Here is a 16,831-nt window from a genome sequence, read left to right on the forward strand (position 1 = left end):
AGGTGGGGCGGGGAACTGAATGCATCATGTAGGGAGGTATTTTGGATTCCCAACGTCATATGATAATATACCAATACTCAAACCAATCCCAAACAAGAGAAAAAATATCTGCTAAGCGCACTTAATACATTATCAACATATTCTGTACTCTGAACTCCATATAAACTCCAAGCCAACCCAAAACATATCTACCAAACGAACAAAACACATTGTTACATATATGGTGTCAGGTCCGAATTCCCTGAAGCCGTCAAGCCTTGACCAAAGAAGCTCAGACCAGAACATAATCATCTGCTGGATTTTCTAGCTTTTCATCTGCATCTTTCTTTTCCAAAGCAGCAGATGCCACTTTTCCCTCATGTTTCTCCCCTTGATCTTTGCTTGAAACACTCAACTTTTCAAGAAGGTCAGCAGTTGTCGTGGCTTCTTCACTTTCTCCAGCTTTATTATCTACAGACTCAGCAACCTCGGTGATCTTCTCTTTGAAAGCTTTGCAATCTGAAAGGGAAAACATCTATGAAAAACACATCCTGATAACTAGCAGGATAGATAATTAATGCCTTACATCAGATATCTAATCATGTTCTTTCCCTCAAAGTTCTCGCAATATATAAAAATTCCTGTTGATGCAGTTCTTTTAGAATATATGTTCTACCGTGCACATGTGAGTCTGAGAGAAAGATGAATGACTAATTGGAGCATTTATATAAAATATTTCAAACAGCTACATATAACAACCCTTAATCTTCAGTTGTGCTCTCTTCTCTGCACCTGATCATAATTTGGGACAAGCATATCAATCTTACAAAGTGGTGAGTACTCCGCCTTGCATCCCTCACTATAAAGACCTCCAAGAATTCCTCCCTTGAGGATGCATGATCATGGGTTACATATCCTAGTTGTGCAAAGGATGAACTAGTTAAACCCGGTTGTAAGCTCTTACGAGAACATCATTTGCAGTAAATCTTACTAGAGGAAGGGGGAATAAAGTTCTTGCATAATATGCTGCAAATTTTGGCAAATTGAAATCTTGGAGATCCATTAGACAGAAAAAGAAGACATTTAACACAGCAACATAGCTGTAGAACTGCTGACGGCAAAAAATGAATGCCTTGAGCTGGTTACACTGTCACTTTGGTATTTTTGATTGATTATCCCTTGTACAAGCTTTACTTCAAAAGGTGTCTTCTTTATAATAAAAGGAATTCCAAACAACAAGCTTGTGCTTGTTCTCTCTGCCTCCAATTTTTTTATTTGTTCTCTCTTCTATATAGTCACACCATTACTCAGATTGAAACTTAAGATTAGGACATATCATCAAGATGCTGGCCTGGGAGAACAACCAAGATAACTTTTTTCACTCACTTCCAAGAGGAAAGGAGTGCCCATTCCTGCTTCTTCCGATTTGCTTTAAAGAATAATAGTGAACAGGTACAATCAATTTGATTTTTCGGAGAACAAATTATAGGCATCAGTAAAGTAAAAGCACAACAGATTCAATTTCATCAAACAACGGAAGTCAAGCATGAATTGGAAGTAAATTTGAAATATCTTGCTAAATTCAGAATCCCATTTATCAACTGTTAAAAACCACCAGAAAACTTACCACCGACAGATGCAAACCGAATAGCAAAAGTCTCCTCTTTTAACTCCCCATCAGCAAAATCAGCCGCATGCCACACACATGACTTGTCATTTCCATGATGCTCTTGAAGAGAGATTGAAGGGAGCACTGCCATCCATTTCAATATGACCAGAATTCAACCACATTCAATCAAAAACTTCCAAGTGCACAAACAAATTCGAGCACAAGCAAGCACAAAGTCAAGGATATAAGCTGAATATAAACACAGAAAGCATACCAAGATGATTAGCGCATATCTTGAGAGTCTTGGACTGCCTCATGACAAGCCTAACTTTTCCAGTCTCCTTGTGCTTGAGAAGCTTCACAGTTCCCACACCTCTCTCTTTCCACTGGTTCCCTTCCCTATCAAATCTATACAACTTCGCCTTCCTACCCACACATGTAACCAAACTTTAGCCAAAAGAAAAAACCCACATGGTAAAGGTTAAAAACAAAACTTTTCAAATAGAAAACGATAAAAAATTGAAGGAAAATCTATTGCCCTTGTGATTCTTGTGCACCCATACGCAATGTCATTTTATTTTTCTAATTCTTTAGCTTTTGTTTTTTATTAACAGGGAAGGGGGAAGCCCATTATGGCTAAATTGTGAGAAAGGTTATAACAGCAACGATAGTGAAGCCTAACATATGAATATGGTGGTGGGAAAAGGGGCAGCTTTATTACCACCTGGGGCATTTCCAAGATCAGATTTTACAATTCACAGTAAAACAAAAGTTTAGGGGGGGGGAGGGAGTGAAAAATGCAGACAAGTTATACTTACAGATCAAGGAGGACGTCCTCATTTTCTTCGCCGGTAGTAACGGCGACTTCTTGGAGTTTGATAATGGGGGCCACCTGGGCTCCGGTGTCCTCATCTCCTGTTCCGGGTGCTCCGGCTGTCGCAGATTCCTCCTCTTCTAATTCCTTCTTCTGGGCTGCCACCGTCAGACTGGTCGGGTCTTCCGTTTTGCTCGCCATCAGTTAAAGGTTGCTCTGCGTATCTTTGTCGGAGAGAAATAAAAGGGGAAAGACGAGAAACAAAAATCTGAGTAGGGTTTTGGACAAGTAAGTAGTAACTACTTTTTACTAAGAAGGGAAAAGCGCATGATCAATAATTGGTCAAAGAATTAACGATTAAGATTCAATGTTTGAAATTTACCATATACCGACCTCCCATGAGGTTTTTGATAATTTTGCTGACTTTTTTTAAGATTTTTAAAATTACACTAAACTCTTCTAGGATTAAGGTTTTGATAACAAAATCAGTCCAAATTAAAAAAATAGTGTTAAAAAATGCACTTAACAAATGCCGTTTATACTTATGTACAAGTTTTATTATAAAAGAATAAAAATATATATTAGTAAAAGTGAGGGAATATGAGTGCAATGTGAATTTGAAATTCAAATTTTGTATATATATCATGCATTCAACTGTGATAGTGTATAAAATTATTATATATAAAATTTACTTAAAAAATTTTAAAAAAAGATATACTTTAAGTGTTAGATTTTTTAAAGGGTTAATCACATTTTATCCCCTTAAAGAATACCCAATTTCTCAGTTTACCCCCTAACCTTTAATTTTGCTCACTTAACCCCCTTTAGGACAAAATTGCCCTCGCATTATTTTGACTTTTGATTTACCTTGTTTTCCTTTCTTTTATTTCTTTTTCTCTTTCTTTTTTATTTAATTCTTTCTCTTTCCCACAAAAATCTTCACCTTAATGATTGAAATTAAAAAAGAGGAATTGTAGAGATCTATCTTCTTCTTAAATGATTAAAAAAATATTCAAATCACTTTCTTAAAATACAATTTTTTTAGTCTTTCAATTCTTTTAATTTTGGGTTTTCCTCTTTCCTTTCTAGTTTCTTATTTTATTCCCAAGAAAATATCTTAAGATGAAATTGTGACCTGATTAATAATCATCAATTGAAATTTATGACACGTGGCATCATACAAAAAATCAAAATTAGTTTTTGATGCCTTTTAAACCTTCACCCAGAAATATGTAATTAAAAATTCAAAACAAAAATTTTCGTTGAAATGATTAGGGAGGATGAAAGAGAGAAGAAAGAGAAAAAGAAATAAAAGAAAGGAAAACAATTTCATCTTATGATATTTTCTTGAGAATAAAATAAGAAACTAGAAAGGAAAGAGGAAAACTCAAAATTAAAAGAATTGAAAGGCTAAAAAATTGTATTTTAGGAAAATGATTTGAATTTTTTTTAATCATTTAAGGAGAAGATAGATCTCTGCAATTCCTCTTTTTTAATTTCAATCATTAAGGTGAAGATTTTTGTGGGAAAGAGGAAGAATTAAATAAAAAAGAAAGAGAAAAAGAAATAAAAGAAAGAAAAACAAGGTAAATGAAAAGTCAAAATAATGCAAGGGTATTTTTGTCCTAAAGGGGGTTAAGTGAGCAAAATTAAACGTTAGGGGGTAAACTGAGAAATGGGGTATTCTTTAAGGGGATAAAATGTGTTTAAAATATAAGTTTAATTAGAGAAAGTATATAAGTGAAATTTAGACATGTTAGGCACTAGTTAGAAAAACCCCTCTAAATATTCAATGTTTGCAAACTCCACTTTACACCCTCAAACTTGTATCACTATTTCACTTTGCATCCTAAATTTTAAATTTGAAAACTTTGCACCTAAACTCTTAATTTTGAACATTTTACATCCTAAACTTTCAAGTTTATCCTATTTAAGTCTAGTCAATGACAACTGTTACAAAATTAATGGTACAAAGAATCCAACAAATTAATAATAATATGCTGAAAATAATCAAAAGTGCCAAGATATCACAGCAAAAATAAAATAAGGTGCAAATTGGTGTTTTTAAAAAATTGAGGGGGTGCAAATAAGGTGCAAAAGTGAAAACATTAAAAATATCAAACCTATTTTATAATTTCATAAAACTTGAAGCGGGCAAATAGGTGTTTTTGAAAAATCGAGAGGATGCAAATTAAGTTCAAAAGTGAAAATGCTATAACATGTCAAAACTATTTTACAATTTCATAAAATTTGAGGGGGCAAGCAATTGCCCACCTTTAAGTATACGCCACTGATCACAATCGAATTCTTAGAAATGCAAGTAAGGTTGTGCATGGTTTAGCTTAATATGTAAAATTAGCCAACTTTTGTCAATGTCTATGAAATTCCCTCCTAAACTTTGTCAAGCAAATTATTGGACGGTTTTCCAACAGTCTCGTTTAATAGAACTTGTTAATTCAATCATAAGAAAGATAAATTAATCATCACTTATATACGATTATCTTACTACTTAGACAAACCACTTTACATCAATCAACAAGTGCAATTCAGGTGTATAAGTGAATCAAGTTATTTGTAAGCAGCCCAATGCTCAAACTTGAAAAAAACTCGATTCAACTCGATTTTATTGAGTTTGAGCACGAGCTTAACTAGCAAATCAAGTCAAGTTCTAGCTTTAAAATATTGTGCTCGCGTGCCTAATTGAATATTTTTTATTATTTAACATTTAATTTTTTATTTTCAATATTGTTTAATTTTTACTTTTAGTTTTTTATATTTACAAAAAAATTAGTTTTTAAATTTTTATAGTGAAATCACTACTTCCATTTGGACATGGCTAATTTGTTTTTGTCATTTGAATACTAGTTTAAGTGTTTCACCGTTTATAGTTGTACATAGATTTTTGAAAATTTGTGATCTCTTTAAAAAAAATAATCAAGCATGATCGATTAAGCTCAATTTCGAGCTCAAGCTCAAAGAAAAAAAGCATTTGATGAGCTTGAACTTGATCTAAAGTACCTCTTAGTCAAGTGAAATTCAAATTGGGTGATATTCAAGTTCAACTCGACTCCATAACACATCTAGTGCAATTCTTCTTCAAACATTATGATAAAAAAATATCATTTCTACATAGATTCCAATTAATGGCTGACCTAGTCCTACATGTAGAGATCAAGCTTATGGTGTATTCATTGTTAACAAAAATTGAAATGATATAACTATACTGAAAATGATAGAATAAGCTAAAGCAAATCAAAGGTTTGTTTTGAATATATACATACTAAAGATAAAATAAAAGATATTGGTGGGATTAAACAATGAAAAAGAGAAAGGATAATGAAACAGGAAAAAAAGAAAATAAAAGAAAATGGAAGTGAAACTTGAAAGCAAAATCATATAATATTAGGGGCATGTTTTCCAAAATATTAATAGTGTACTAGTCAATCGTTAAAGGACCTAACTCGTTAGTTAATTGGTAATATTTTGAGTATTTAATAAACACATGGGAGTAAAAAATTATTAACCCATAATTACAGGAGGTAATATGCAATTAAAAATCTTTTTCCATAACCTAGCTAGTTTATTAACTAGTGAAATTTAATCACAGATATATTAGTTGGCAAGTCTTTGGCCTTCAGTCAATAAAATTACACCGAACAAGATTGTGAAGCCACTAATTATGCATGGCATACAATCCAAAATAAGGTTATAGGTCTTTATTTTTCACTTGGCAGTATCAAATTGATTAAGACCAAGTAGTGGAATTGCTATATAGCTGGTCCAGATTGATATAAAATTTACCTGCATCAATCGTATAATTACCAACTATTAAAATAGATTTTTTTTTTTTTGAAAATTTTCATCAATGACAATCAAATTAAAAATAACTATTGATCAAGAATACACGAAAATAGGTAATGCTTATAACTCTTTGTTTCTTTATGTCAATTTTTTTTTCTTATTGAATTAATTACAACTAATTCTAAAACTGTTTAATTGGCTAAAAAATACGATTAAGAATGTGGAAAATTGTGAAGTAATTGGACTGGCTTATTATTGTGTCTATGGTCTTGTACTTGAAGATACAAATTGTCAGTGGGTATTTTTAGTGTTTTTGTTTTAATTGAATTGCATTAGATATTAGATAATGAATTCCAATTTACTTTTATTACTTTTGAGCAATAAGACTTTTTCCGATAAAAATTGTGTTGATTCTTAAATGAACATGTGAAACACAAGAAACAATTGATGTGCATAATTCTTTGATTTTTTTCAAAATTAATTATAAAAGGGGTATGCAGCGAGTACCCTGTGATCTAATCCTCTTTAAATAGGTATCAAATAATCAGATACCTATTTATATACAGAGCGGGTGAGAACCAGAAAATAGTTGACTCGTAATATGTTGGAAAGGTTAGCCAAATACCTCGAGGACACGTGACACTGTTCCATAATAAACTTTATTCAATTAATTCTCAATCATCTCCTGCCAATTTAACAAGTCTTCCATGTCAAGTGACCATAGTGACAACTAAAGTAAAGGAACAGTGATAGTTACTCATAAGGTGATACATGATAGTATTATACTGTATTTTATCTTTTCCAATCCTCAATTGTGCTCTATCAATTAAATTAGGTCTTACATTTCTGGTGCCTATTAGAGAAGGAAAAGTATTGAATACTCACAGAGTGATAATAGTAGTGTCATGTAGAGAAGGTAAAGTATTGAATGGTCATGGAGTGATATATGACAGTGTCATATATAACCTCAAGGGATTCATAATAGATTACATTCTATTGAGTATAATCCACATACTACATCATCATTTTATTATCCCTTATTTCATTACATTATCTTTCATTATATATCACATTCTACATAGTATAACAGTATGGATTCACAATTAAATTACATATTCATTTTAATAATTCACAACACATATCTCATAAATAAATAAATAAATATATTTTTGAAACAATTGTTTCATTATTTTTGGAAACTAATTTATTAACTTGCAAAAAAAAATTTTACTTTCCAAACCTGTTTTATTTTTTGAAAATAATTTATAAACAAATATCCAACATTTAAAATGTATCAAATGGGACCCACAACTAGTTTTTTGTCTTCTCTGCGTGTAATGGCCATGATACGTATCATGATTATTATATTCCAAGTATGAAAAATGGTATAATTGTTGGCTATCATAAAGGGTGTTACACCTTTGTTACATCCCATCGTGAATGGCTGTCAATCGCCAATTACCGCTCATGTAAGGCTAAGCTTACCCAGTAACAACTCGAAAATATATTGAGTAGTCAATAAATTTGGTTAACAAGTGTTCAACGAGTATTCGTTGGAGATACATCATTAGATATTAATTTTTTCACAAAATTGAAGCTAATTCGGGATACAATCCAATGCTGGAGTGGTAATAAATATGGATATGCACATTTAGATGTATTAAGTGCATTAGCGAGTTCCAACAGGGAACTATTAGAAAACAGATTTCTTTTCTAGCAGGGAACTGTTAACTAGGAGGAGTAGCTCTCCTGGAGAAGAAACTCGGCAAGATTTGAAAGGGAGGAGCTCTCGTCCAGAAAGGTCATAGTTCACGTCGAGCAGTTTATTGTGCAGATGGGTGCCGCTAGGCTATTTAAGCCGGCTCACTTCAGAGGAGACCGAGATTGCTCTTGGGCTTCGTTGCCGGTTAGTGCCTCGACTAGCATTCGGTTATCATCAATCTCTTGGAGGAAGCCTCCACGTGATGCGGTCAAACTAAATACGGATGCAAGTGTAGTTGCCTCTTGTGCAACGGGAGAAGGATTGCTACGGACCTTTGAGGGTAAGCTGGTTTTTGCTTTCTACAAAGAGTTTGGCGATGTAGATGTCTTGATGGCTGAGGCACTCGTCTTGGTTGCTGGCTTACAATGTTGCCGCTACAGAAACTTCAAGCAGATTTTGGTGGAAGCTGACTCCTGTTCGTTGGTTTGCCTTGTCAATTCTGACAAGGTTGCTAAATGGCCTCCTTGTCAGGTTGTGCGGCACGTTCGCGTTCTTCTCCAGGATCTGAACTCTACATTGTCACCCGTTTTCCGTGAAACCAACTCCGCGGCTGATGCCTTAGCTACTGCGTAATTGGGTGCAGATTCTTTCTTCACCTCATCTGAGTGCCTCCCTCGGCGTGTCAAATCAACTATCAGCTTAGATGCTCTCTGAGTTCCTTTTGTTAGAGTTTCTCGTACTAGGGAGTAGAGGGTATCACATTCTTTGTATAATATGCCTTTAACTTTCTGATCTAATAAAATGAGGGGCTGGCAATGGCATCCCCCCTCCCACCCTGGTGGGTTTTTGCCAAAAAAAAAAAAAAACTAGGAGTAGGATCAGGTAGAAACTGGGAATCAGAATGCGCCTGATGGTTTGTTTTATTGTAATTGGGACCAAATTTTGGAAACCAGGACCGGAATCATAATCGTGACTAAGGGTTTAGACTGTTTAAGATCCGTTCAAATAGTCTGAAAAAGACATTTGCTGCGGAAACCTATTTCGTCAATTTAGAGTTCAATATTAATCGTTAATACCTAATACCAGCAATTCCAATCATAATCCAACAACCCATTATCGCATTCTATTTGTAAGTCTATACCCAAATCTAACTATAAGACCAATCTAATTTAATCATCAATGAGATATTTTTTCATAAAATTTGCATCATTTTTTCTTTTTCCTTGCATAGATAATACAATAAAGTTCTTATTTTCTTTTTGCATTCATTGTCATCTTTTATTAGAATCAACTTTGTAACAAACAAGTGTTTAAATATAACTAAAATAACTAAATTGTAACAGAAAGAAATTGGAACCGTAATTGGAATAAAATCGAAATCGAAACCGAATCGAAATTGGATATTTGAGAACCGTAACCATAACCATTCGAATAAAAAAGTCAGATTAGCTTTCACCTCTTAGAAAAATCGAAACCGTTAACTTTTAAACCAAACCATAAGATCCATGATATTGAATTTAAATTTAAATTTGAAATCCAAATTTTACTTATATATATCATGTATCTAATGATGGTAGTGGATATATTATCAGTGTATATAAGATTATTATGTAAATACATATAATTACAATTACAACTATTCCCATGCATTTAAATATTTTTCTAAATTGATACACTTTTTCGAAAAAAAAAAACATCTGAGGCTCCTCATAATCAAACTGTTAGAAAAATCCTTTGTCATGGGAAAAAAAAACTCACCTATTTTTATTTGTTGAATTGGGGAAAAGGAGAAAGAAACAAACGGGGGGAAAAGGGGACAAGCGGCGGTCTGGTGCGTCGTTGGATTGGATAAAAGAAAGAAAGTGAAGGAGGGAGCACGCAAAAGAATGGGTGGAGATGCTTTAAGACCATCTTCTAGATTTGACACCTGTCCCTCCTACCCTCCTTCTGTTTCTTTTTCGTTTCTTTTCATTTCTGCCGTTGCTGCTGCTGACCCTCACCAGTGACGGGCACTATATCAATTATTTTCTCTGTCCAAAGAAAGAAAGAAAGAAAGAAAAATGTTAGTTGTTCCCAGTAGTATTCTACTATTAATAATGCACACTGGCTTGTAGTAACATTTTCTTCTTCGTTTTATTTTTAATCTTTTCTTCTCCACTAACTTTGTTGCTCTCCCAAGTTTCAAGGTTCCCTCACAACCCCAAAAAAACAAATCAAGATTTTGCTGCAGTTACTTTAAGAAAAAGGATTCTTGATTAGACAAAACTCAAAAGGGCAAGCCTTTCTTGATCACATTTGACTGTCCCAGTAGTTATTTACTAATTCTAAGTACTGGTGGATTACCGTAATAAGCTAAGCAAACTTAATTTCAGAACCCCATTTACCGTTTATTGTTTTTCCTTTTTTGTTTGTTTGTTTGTTTGATTCTTTTGATGCTTTTTCCTGTCATATGTCTTTCAACAGACGTTACAAAAGATGATGTCTTGGGATGAGAGCGAAACTGAAAGTTAAGTTTCTGATTGTGGAGAAGACGAGAGGAAGAGAAGGAAAGGCTCTATTTACTACAGTTTCTTGATAAAATAGGTAGTCACTCTTTCAACTTCTACTTTCTACCTTCTTCTAACTTGTTTATTTAATTCTTTTGTGTTTTTTTGCTAATTTTTTTTGACTTTTGGGTTTTTTATTTGTTGCAAGTGTCATAATTGTTTGAAAAGGAGAGTGGCAAAAAAGAGTCAAAATTATAAGAAAAAGTTGATATGGGGGTTTCCTCAGATCCACGGTACCTCAAGGTTTTTATGTTAAAAAGGATACAACCTTTCAGTGTTTCCTTGTGAATAGAGGGGTCTTTTGTTTTTGCCTTTTCCTAGGTTCTTTCACATGAACCCTTTTCATCTCTCTCTTTCTTGCTTTCTTTCTTGTGTTTTAGGACAGAGGGTTGAATTTGAATTAATGTTTGTTTTTGTTTTTTCTATTAATAGAGTGACTGGCTGTAATTGGAGGATCCATCTAGCAGTGTATGGAGTGGACAAGTACAACGGAAATGTCTGGAGAACAAGTGAACAAGTGAGATAAGGCCCAGACAAAGTCTTCAAGTCTGACTTCTCTATATATGATTAAGCTTTCCAGAAATGGTAGTTTTTGTTCCTTTTTTGTACACCAGATCTGCTTGCCCATCCATTTTGCGTATTTCAGTTCATTAAGGCAGGGAGGCGTGAGCCGTGAATGTGGAAATTTATTATTTTAGTTATATTGCGTCAGGGATGGAAATTGGTCTGCTGAACCAGATTATTGGGTCTACAATCTTATCATTGATGGTAGAGGGAGGTGATGAATTAGTTTAACAATGACAGGTTGTGTAATTCTTGAGGGCCTGGAGGGTGACTTTTTGTTGTATTTAAATAGGGATTTTGATGGAGGAGATGTGTGTGGAAGTTGCAGTGCCATTTAGAATAGGTAATTTTGTCGGTGAAATACCAACTGAGGAAAGTTGTGTTGATGTCGTTGGGACAAGGTTGATGGATGATAGAACGAGCTCGTTTTCAGATTCTGAGGCTAAAAGTATGGCAGATTCAGTTTCTGGTGGGGATGAGGATTGCAATTTTGGTGATTCAGGGAGTGAAGTCAGTGTTGCCATGTCTTCTTTGCCTGAAGGGAATACAAGTAGGGAAGCTTCCTTACTTGATATGACTTCTGAAATTGAAAGCAACTGGCTTGCTAGTGATTCTGTTGTCCGTGAGAGTGAGGAGGATGATTCTTTGTCACTGGAAGGTGATTGTTCTCTGTCTGTGATTAGTGATTCTAGCAGCATATGTGCTGATGAAATTTTCCCATATGATGCAACATCTGAGATAGGGACTTCGAATTTTATTGAAGTTGAGAGGAGTATATGCAATGTTGAACTTGATGTTAAGGCTGGAGATACGACGCAGTCAAATGTTGGTGAGATTGTGCATGATTCTCTAGCTATCACTGTTGGCCTTGAGGAAGAGATTGCTGAAGGGTCAACCTCAAAATCATCTACAGTTGTTGTTGAACTCCCTTCCAAAAGAGGGTTAAGTGTAACAGTTGGCCGCAGCGTTTTTGAGATTGACTACGTGCCCCTCTGGGGAGTTAATTCAGTTTGTGGTAGGAGACCAGAAATGGAAGATGCCTTTACAACTGTGCCTAGGTTCCTGAAAATTCCGCTTCAAATGCTCGTTGGGGATCGTGTTCTTGATGGAATGACCAACTGTCTAAGTCATCTGACGACTCACTTCTTTGGAGTCTATGATGGCCATGGAGGCTCTCAGGTCCCCTCTCTCTCTGTCTCTTTCTCTGTGTCTTTGTCTATGTGTGCGTCTGTGCATGATTGCTGTAAATGCTGTCTCCAATATACATGCTACATATGTGCTAAAGAACTAGGATGTCATTGACAGGTAGCAAATTATTGCCATGATCATATGCATTCTGTTTTGGTTGAGGAGTTGGAAGCTATTATGGCCAGACCAAGTGATGGAAGTAATAAGGAAACCTGCCAAGAGCAGTGGAAAAGAGCATTTACCAATTGTTTTCTCAAGGTTGATGCTGAGGTTGGAGGGAAAAGTGGTCTTGAACCTGTTGCTTCAGAAACTGTTGGCTCTACTGCTGTTGTTGCCCTTGTTTGTTCGTCTCACATCATAGTTGCAAATTGCGGTGATTCCAGGGCAGTACTTTGCCGTGGGAAAGAACCTATGGCATTATCCATTGATCATAAAGTAAGAAAAATAAATTGGACTTTGGATCTTGATTATTTTGTCATTTCTGACCACCATGAGCTGATTTTCTTCTGGTTTTTTATTAGCCAAATCGAGAAGACGAATATGCAAGGATTGAAGCTGCTGGAGGCAAGGTTATACAGTGGAATGGGCATCGCGTGTTCGGTGTCCTTGCCATGTCTAGATCTATTGGTATGTGTCTAAATGTCTCTATGTTTCACACGTGTGTTCGGCGTCCTTGCCATGTCTAGATCTATTGGTATGTGTCTAAATGTCTCTATGTTTCATTTCATTGTACATTTATTGTAGTCAGCTACTTATTGTTGGAATTCATATGTGCTGTTTATTGTAGTACAGTGATGTCTATTGGCAGTTATTAACTGATATTGGGTGCTTTTAATGTATGCCCTATAAGCTAGATCAAAACGTGCATATTGCTATTGCAGGTGTCAGTTTATGTTTAGACTGGACAGCCATCAGGTATTGCTGGTTGGCGAAGTTGCCCAAGTGGCTATTTTCAAGTTCTGTAGAGCTCAATAAGTTATATGTGTATGCTATACAAATTAAGATAAGCAAAACCTAATGCTAAAGTTGGAGTTTGGAAAGCAATCAAGTTAAGCAGAAGGATCTCTAATGCATTATTCTTGTTGTGACCTTGATTTGCAAGCTCATCATTAAGATTGAGTCTCATGAAATCTCGTGTGTCAAAAGTCAAGCTTGGCTTGAAAGCTTAATGCAACTTCTTTATAGAGTTCATGTTTAAGTGTCTTTTATGAAATCCTGTCCAAACTTTAGTTAATAATGACAGGTAACCTGCATACATTTACTGCATTTTACCCAGTTATGGTAATACACATAAAGAAGAAGATACTATATGCATATAAAAGTCATTCATTTATGAGATGAAAAACAAAAAAGAACTTTTTTGGCGAGCTTTTTGAGCTTGGCTTACCCATAATACAGGAGTGACACTATGTTGACGTATTTCATATTAAAACCGAGAGTTACCAAATAGAGCCAAAGCTATTGGCTGGCTGGAGTGTTTTTGTGGCCCTAGTTAGGTTTGTTGAGTTAGTACATAATTAATGTTGAAGAAAGCTCTGAACATGAGTGACAGTTCTTTGGAGAGAAATCATGTTCATTTATTTTGTTTCCTTTTCTTGGTGTCCAAATTTTCACTGGTGGTGATCAATATGAAAGTGCAGGACCTGTCCTTTTTGCTTTCCAATTCGAAGTATTTCCCTTTGTTCCTTTTCCTTTAATTGACTGCATGATCTTAATTGTGATAAGGTGGAAGTCTATTTTCAACTATAGCTGGATTATAAGGAATGGAAATGAACACTACAAATTGAAGTCTTTGCACACTTGAGGAATAAATATGCCTTTTTCTTTTCTTTTCTCATGCATTATTAGTAATATGGCGCTAGATTCGTGATTCTTCCACTTTGTGGCTGTTTGATAAGCCAAGAAAAGTTACATTCAACTATAGCTGGATTATAAGCAATGGAAATGAACACTACAACTTGAAGGCTTTGCACGCTTGAGGAATAAAGATGCCATTTTTTTTTTTTTTTCCCCTCGTGCATTATTAGTAATATGGCGCTGTAGTCGTGATTCATTCCCTTTGTCGCAGTTTGATAAACCAAGAAAAGTTACATAAAACCAACACTATCCTTGACATGAGTCGTATAATTTACATGCACTGACAAAGTTTTCTTCCTGTTATTCACACAGGTAAATTACCAACAACCATTCTTTTTGGCTAATACAGATTTTTGTCATCATGCCTCTCTCTTAATATGTACATAAATTTGTATACTTGCATGCGTGCATCAATTATGCTTACCTACTCAAGCATGAATGCTGCTTTGTCCTGGATATTTCTGAACCACCCTTTACTTCTTCCAATAGTTATTGGCATGCAATTGTTCTTCAAAACCTAAAATGAAGTGCTTGTTAGGTACAATTAGGATTTGATGATGATATCTATCTTTTACAATTTTTGCGTTCCTATTACCGTATGAGAGCACGATGATGTTGCTGCGGATAACCTAAAATGCACGATTGAACGAACTTGACCAAAAATTCTATTTACATCTGCATATTGTTCTCGATTGGTATACACTTCTTCTTTAAGCTAGACTTTGGCAAAAGACATGCATTTTGGGTGAATGTACCTCACTTTAAAGGCCAATTTAATTCCCTGCAAACTTTTTTTTTTATTTTTTTACTTGTTTTGCAGGAGATAGGTATTTAAAACCCTGGATAATACCAGATCCAGAAGTGATGTTTATTCCTCGAACGAAGGATGATGAGTGCCTCATTTTGGCCAGTGATGGATTATGGGATGTTATGACAAATGAAGAGGTCTGTGACACGGCCCGTAAACGGATACTTGTCTGGCATAAAAAGAACGGTGTCACACTTCCCCTGGGGAGAGGTGAAGGCATAGACCCAGCAGCTCAAGCGGCAGCTGAGTGGCTCTCAAACCGTGCTATTCAGAAGGGAAGCAAGGACAACATAACCGTAATTGTGGTGGACCTGAAAGCCCAGAGAAAATTTAAGAGCAAGTCCTAACTGTGTGTATTCTCAAGTTTGCTCTCTCAATTCCTAGGGGTAGGGAGAATTATAATACAGCATTACCACAGCCCTTCTGTTTTTCACCAGGGCCATGCAACTTCCATTAGCGCGGGCATTTGAGGTTCTATGCCCAGAATTTGGAAGTCTTATGATTCTCATGCCAAAGTTCAACCTATGTAAATTTAGCTCGAAATAGTAATAGGAACATCAAGGAAGTCGAATGCCATCGGCATCAATTATGTTGGTATAAGCCAATGTACTGGCTTATTTGCCTCCGAGTTAAAGAAGTCTCTGTGAGGTAAGTCAAAACTTTTGTACGACTTTGGGGATGCCTATGCCTTGCAAATGAATAGCAAATTTAAGTGATTTAGAGGGGTTTTCCATTAGGTTGGGACGATGCTTTTATGATGCTTGATTTTCATCACTAGATTGATGCTATTGCTTGCAGATGCCTAGTAATATATATATGTATTCTAGGGCTTTCTAATGGCTGGACTGCAGGCTGAGTTGATGGGGTCAACTTATTCAGAAATCTATTCCTATTCCTGCGAATCCAAATTTCGTTGAATCTTTATTCTTCTTTTCTACCTCTTTCTTTTGATGGATTAATAACAAAGAAGGCGTAAGAATGGTTATAATGACCTGTTGGTGGAGCAAGTTTTCATTTTATTTCAAGGTACGCAATTCATTTTGCGCAGAAATTTGGACATCTGGTCGTTTCGTTTCCCAAGTTTGCTTAATCTACCATTTGGGCTTTGTGCCAAATAAAATGGTAAACAGTAACCATCAGTAAATTCTTTTCGTTACCTAACAAAAGGTTGCAGCTTGTGAATTGTGAAGAGTAGGTATGTTGCTTGGGAGTCACTATGATGGTGGTATGTATGACACTTGAATTTACCACCAAAAGAAAAAAAAAGAGTAAAGGAATGCGGCTTAAATACCGAGCTTTTTCCGCAAATTTTGAGGAAAGGCTCCGGATTCTGTAGTTTGGTAAATGCAAGTTGTTCTCTCTACAAAATGTTAGGAAGACCAATTAAAACTGGTGGCTCAAAGTGTTTGAGTTGAGGCTTCAATTATTAATTAATTTGTGAGAAACTTGTGCTAATTGTAACACTTCGTTGGGTACTAATTAATAAAATCCAAAGAAAGATCCTAGGATGGCTGGAACTCCTAACATCCAAACCATTACATAGTTTTCAATTTACATAAAATACGTCCGTTACATAAACTTGTTAACCACGAGTAATACGCATCCAAAAATAGCAGTATGTTAAACCAATTCATCATACATGATCATTGACAGATGACTTTCACCATTTGCTTGGTTATACAACGAAACTACTCCCTCCGTCCCACTTTGATAGTCCTGTTTCTTTTTTCACACAGTTTAAGAAAAAGTAGTTAACTTTGTTGGAAAAGTAAATTTAGATTGCTATTTTTCTAAAATACCCTCACATTAAATATGATACAACTTTGTGGGAATTTGAATTGATGGTAAAAAAAGAATCAACTCTCATTAAATGGGGTAGGTTTATAGTAATAACTACTTACATTGAATAAGGGTATTTTAGGAAAATTAAAATACAACTACATTCTTCAATTGGAAAGTGGAC

General features: G+C 35.1%; 3 protein-coding genes across 6 annotated transcripts; 2 read left to right on the forward strand and 1 right to left on the reverse strand.

Annotated features, from left to right (window-relative positions):
* Nucleotides 1-20: 20 nt before the first annotated feature.
* LOC113779554 (ran-binding protein 1 homolog b-like) lies at nucleotides 21-2,666 on the reverse strand. Its single transcript, XM_027325159.1, has 4 exons — nucleotides 2,407-2,666; nucleotides 1,863-2,014; nucleotides 1,607-1,732; nucleotides 21-498 (listed from the first exon to the last, which is right to left on the reverse strand). Exons 1-4 carry the CDS (start codon nucleotides 2,601-2,603, stop codon nucleotides 272-274), a joined length of 702 nt encoding a protein of 233 aa, XP_027180960.1. The 5' UTR covers nucleotides 2,604-2,666; the 3' UTR covers nucleotides 21-271.
* Nucleotides 2,667-8,037: 5,371 nt separating this feature from the next.
* Nucleotides 8,038-8,538, forward strand: LOC113780811. The gene has a single exon (XM_027326590.1). It carries the CDS (start codon nucleotides 8,038-8,040, stop codon nucleotides 8,536-8,538), a length of 501 nt encoding a protein of 166 aa, XP_027182391.1.
* Nucleotides 8,539-9,874: 1,336 nt separating this feature from the next.
* On the forward strand, nucleotides 9,875-15,705 carry LOC113779527 (protein phosphatase 2C 53-like). Of its 4 annotated transcripts, none has more exons than XM_027325118.1 (6): nucleotides 9,875-9,967; nucleotides 10,369-10,488; nucleotides 10,884-12,194; nucleotides 12,321-12,638; nucleotides 12,725-12,830; nucleotides 14,881-15,705. In XM_027325118.1, exons 3-6 carry the CDS (start codon nucleotides 11,316-11,318, stop codon nucleotides 15,213-15,215), a joined length of 1,638 nt encoding a protein of 545 aa, XP_027180919.1. In that variant the 5' UTR covers nucleotides 9,875-9,967; nucleotides 10,369-10,488; nucleotides 10,884-11,315; the 3' UTR covers nucleotides 15,216-15,705. The 4 variants fall into 4 exon arrangements, with proteins under 4 accessions (XP_027180919.1, XP_027180921.1, XP_027180918.1 ...); XM_027325117.1 differs by lacking the exon at nucleotides 9,875-9,967 and having other exon boundaries at nucleotides 9,977-10,488; nucleotides 10,884-11,036; nucleotides 11,164-12,194; XM_027325119.1 differs by lacking the exon at nucleotides 9,875-9,967 and having other exon boundaries at nucleotides 9,977-10,488; nucleotides 10,884-10,968; nucleotides 11,164-12,194.
* Nucleotides 15,706-16,831: the final 1,126 nt, after the last annotated feature.

The sequence above is a fragment of the Coffea eugenioides genome, chromosome 8 (genome assembly GCF_003713205.1).
Source record: "Coffea eugenioides isolate CCC68of chromosome 8, Ceug_1.0, whole genome shotgun sequence".
NCBI classification, from domain to species: Eukaryota; Viridiplantae; Streptophyta; class Magnoliopsida; order Gentianales; family Rubiaceae; genus Coffea; species Coffea eugenioides.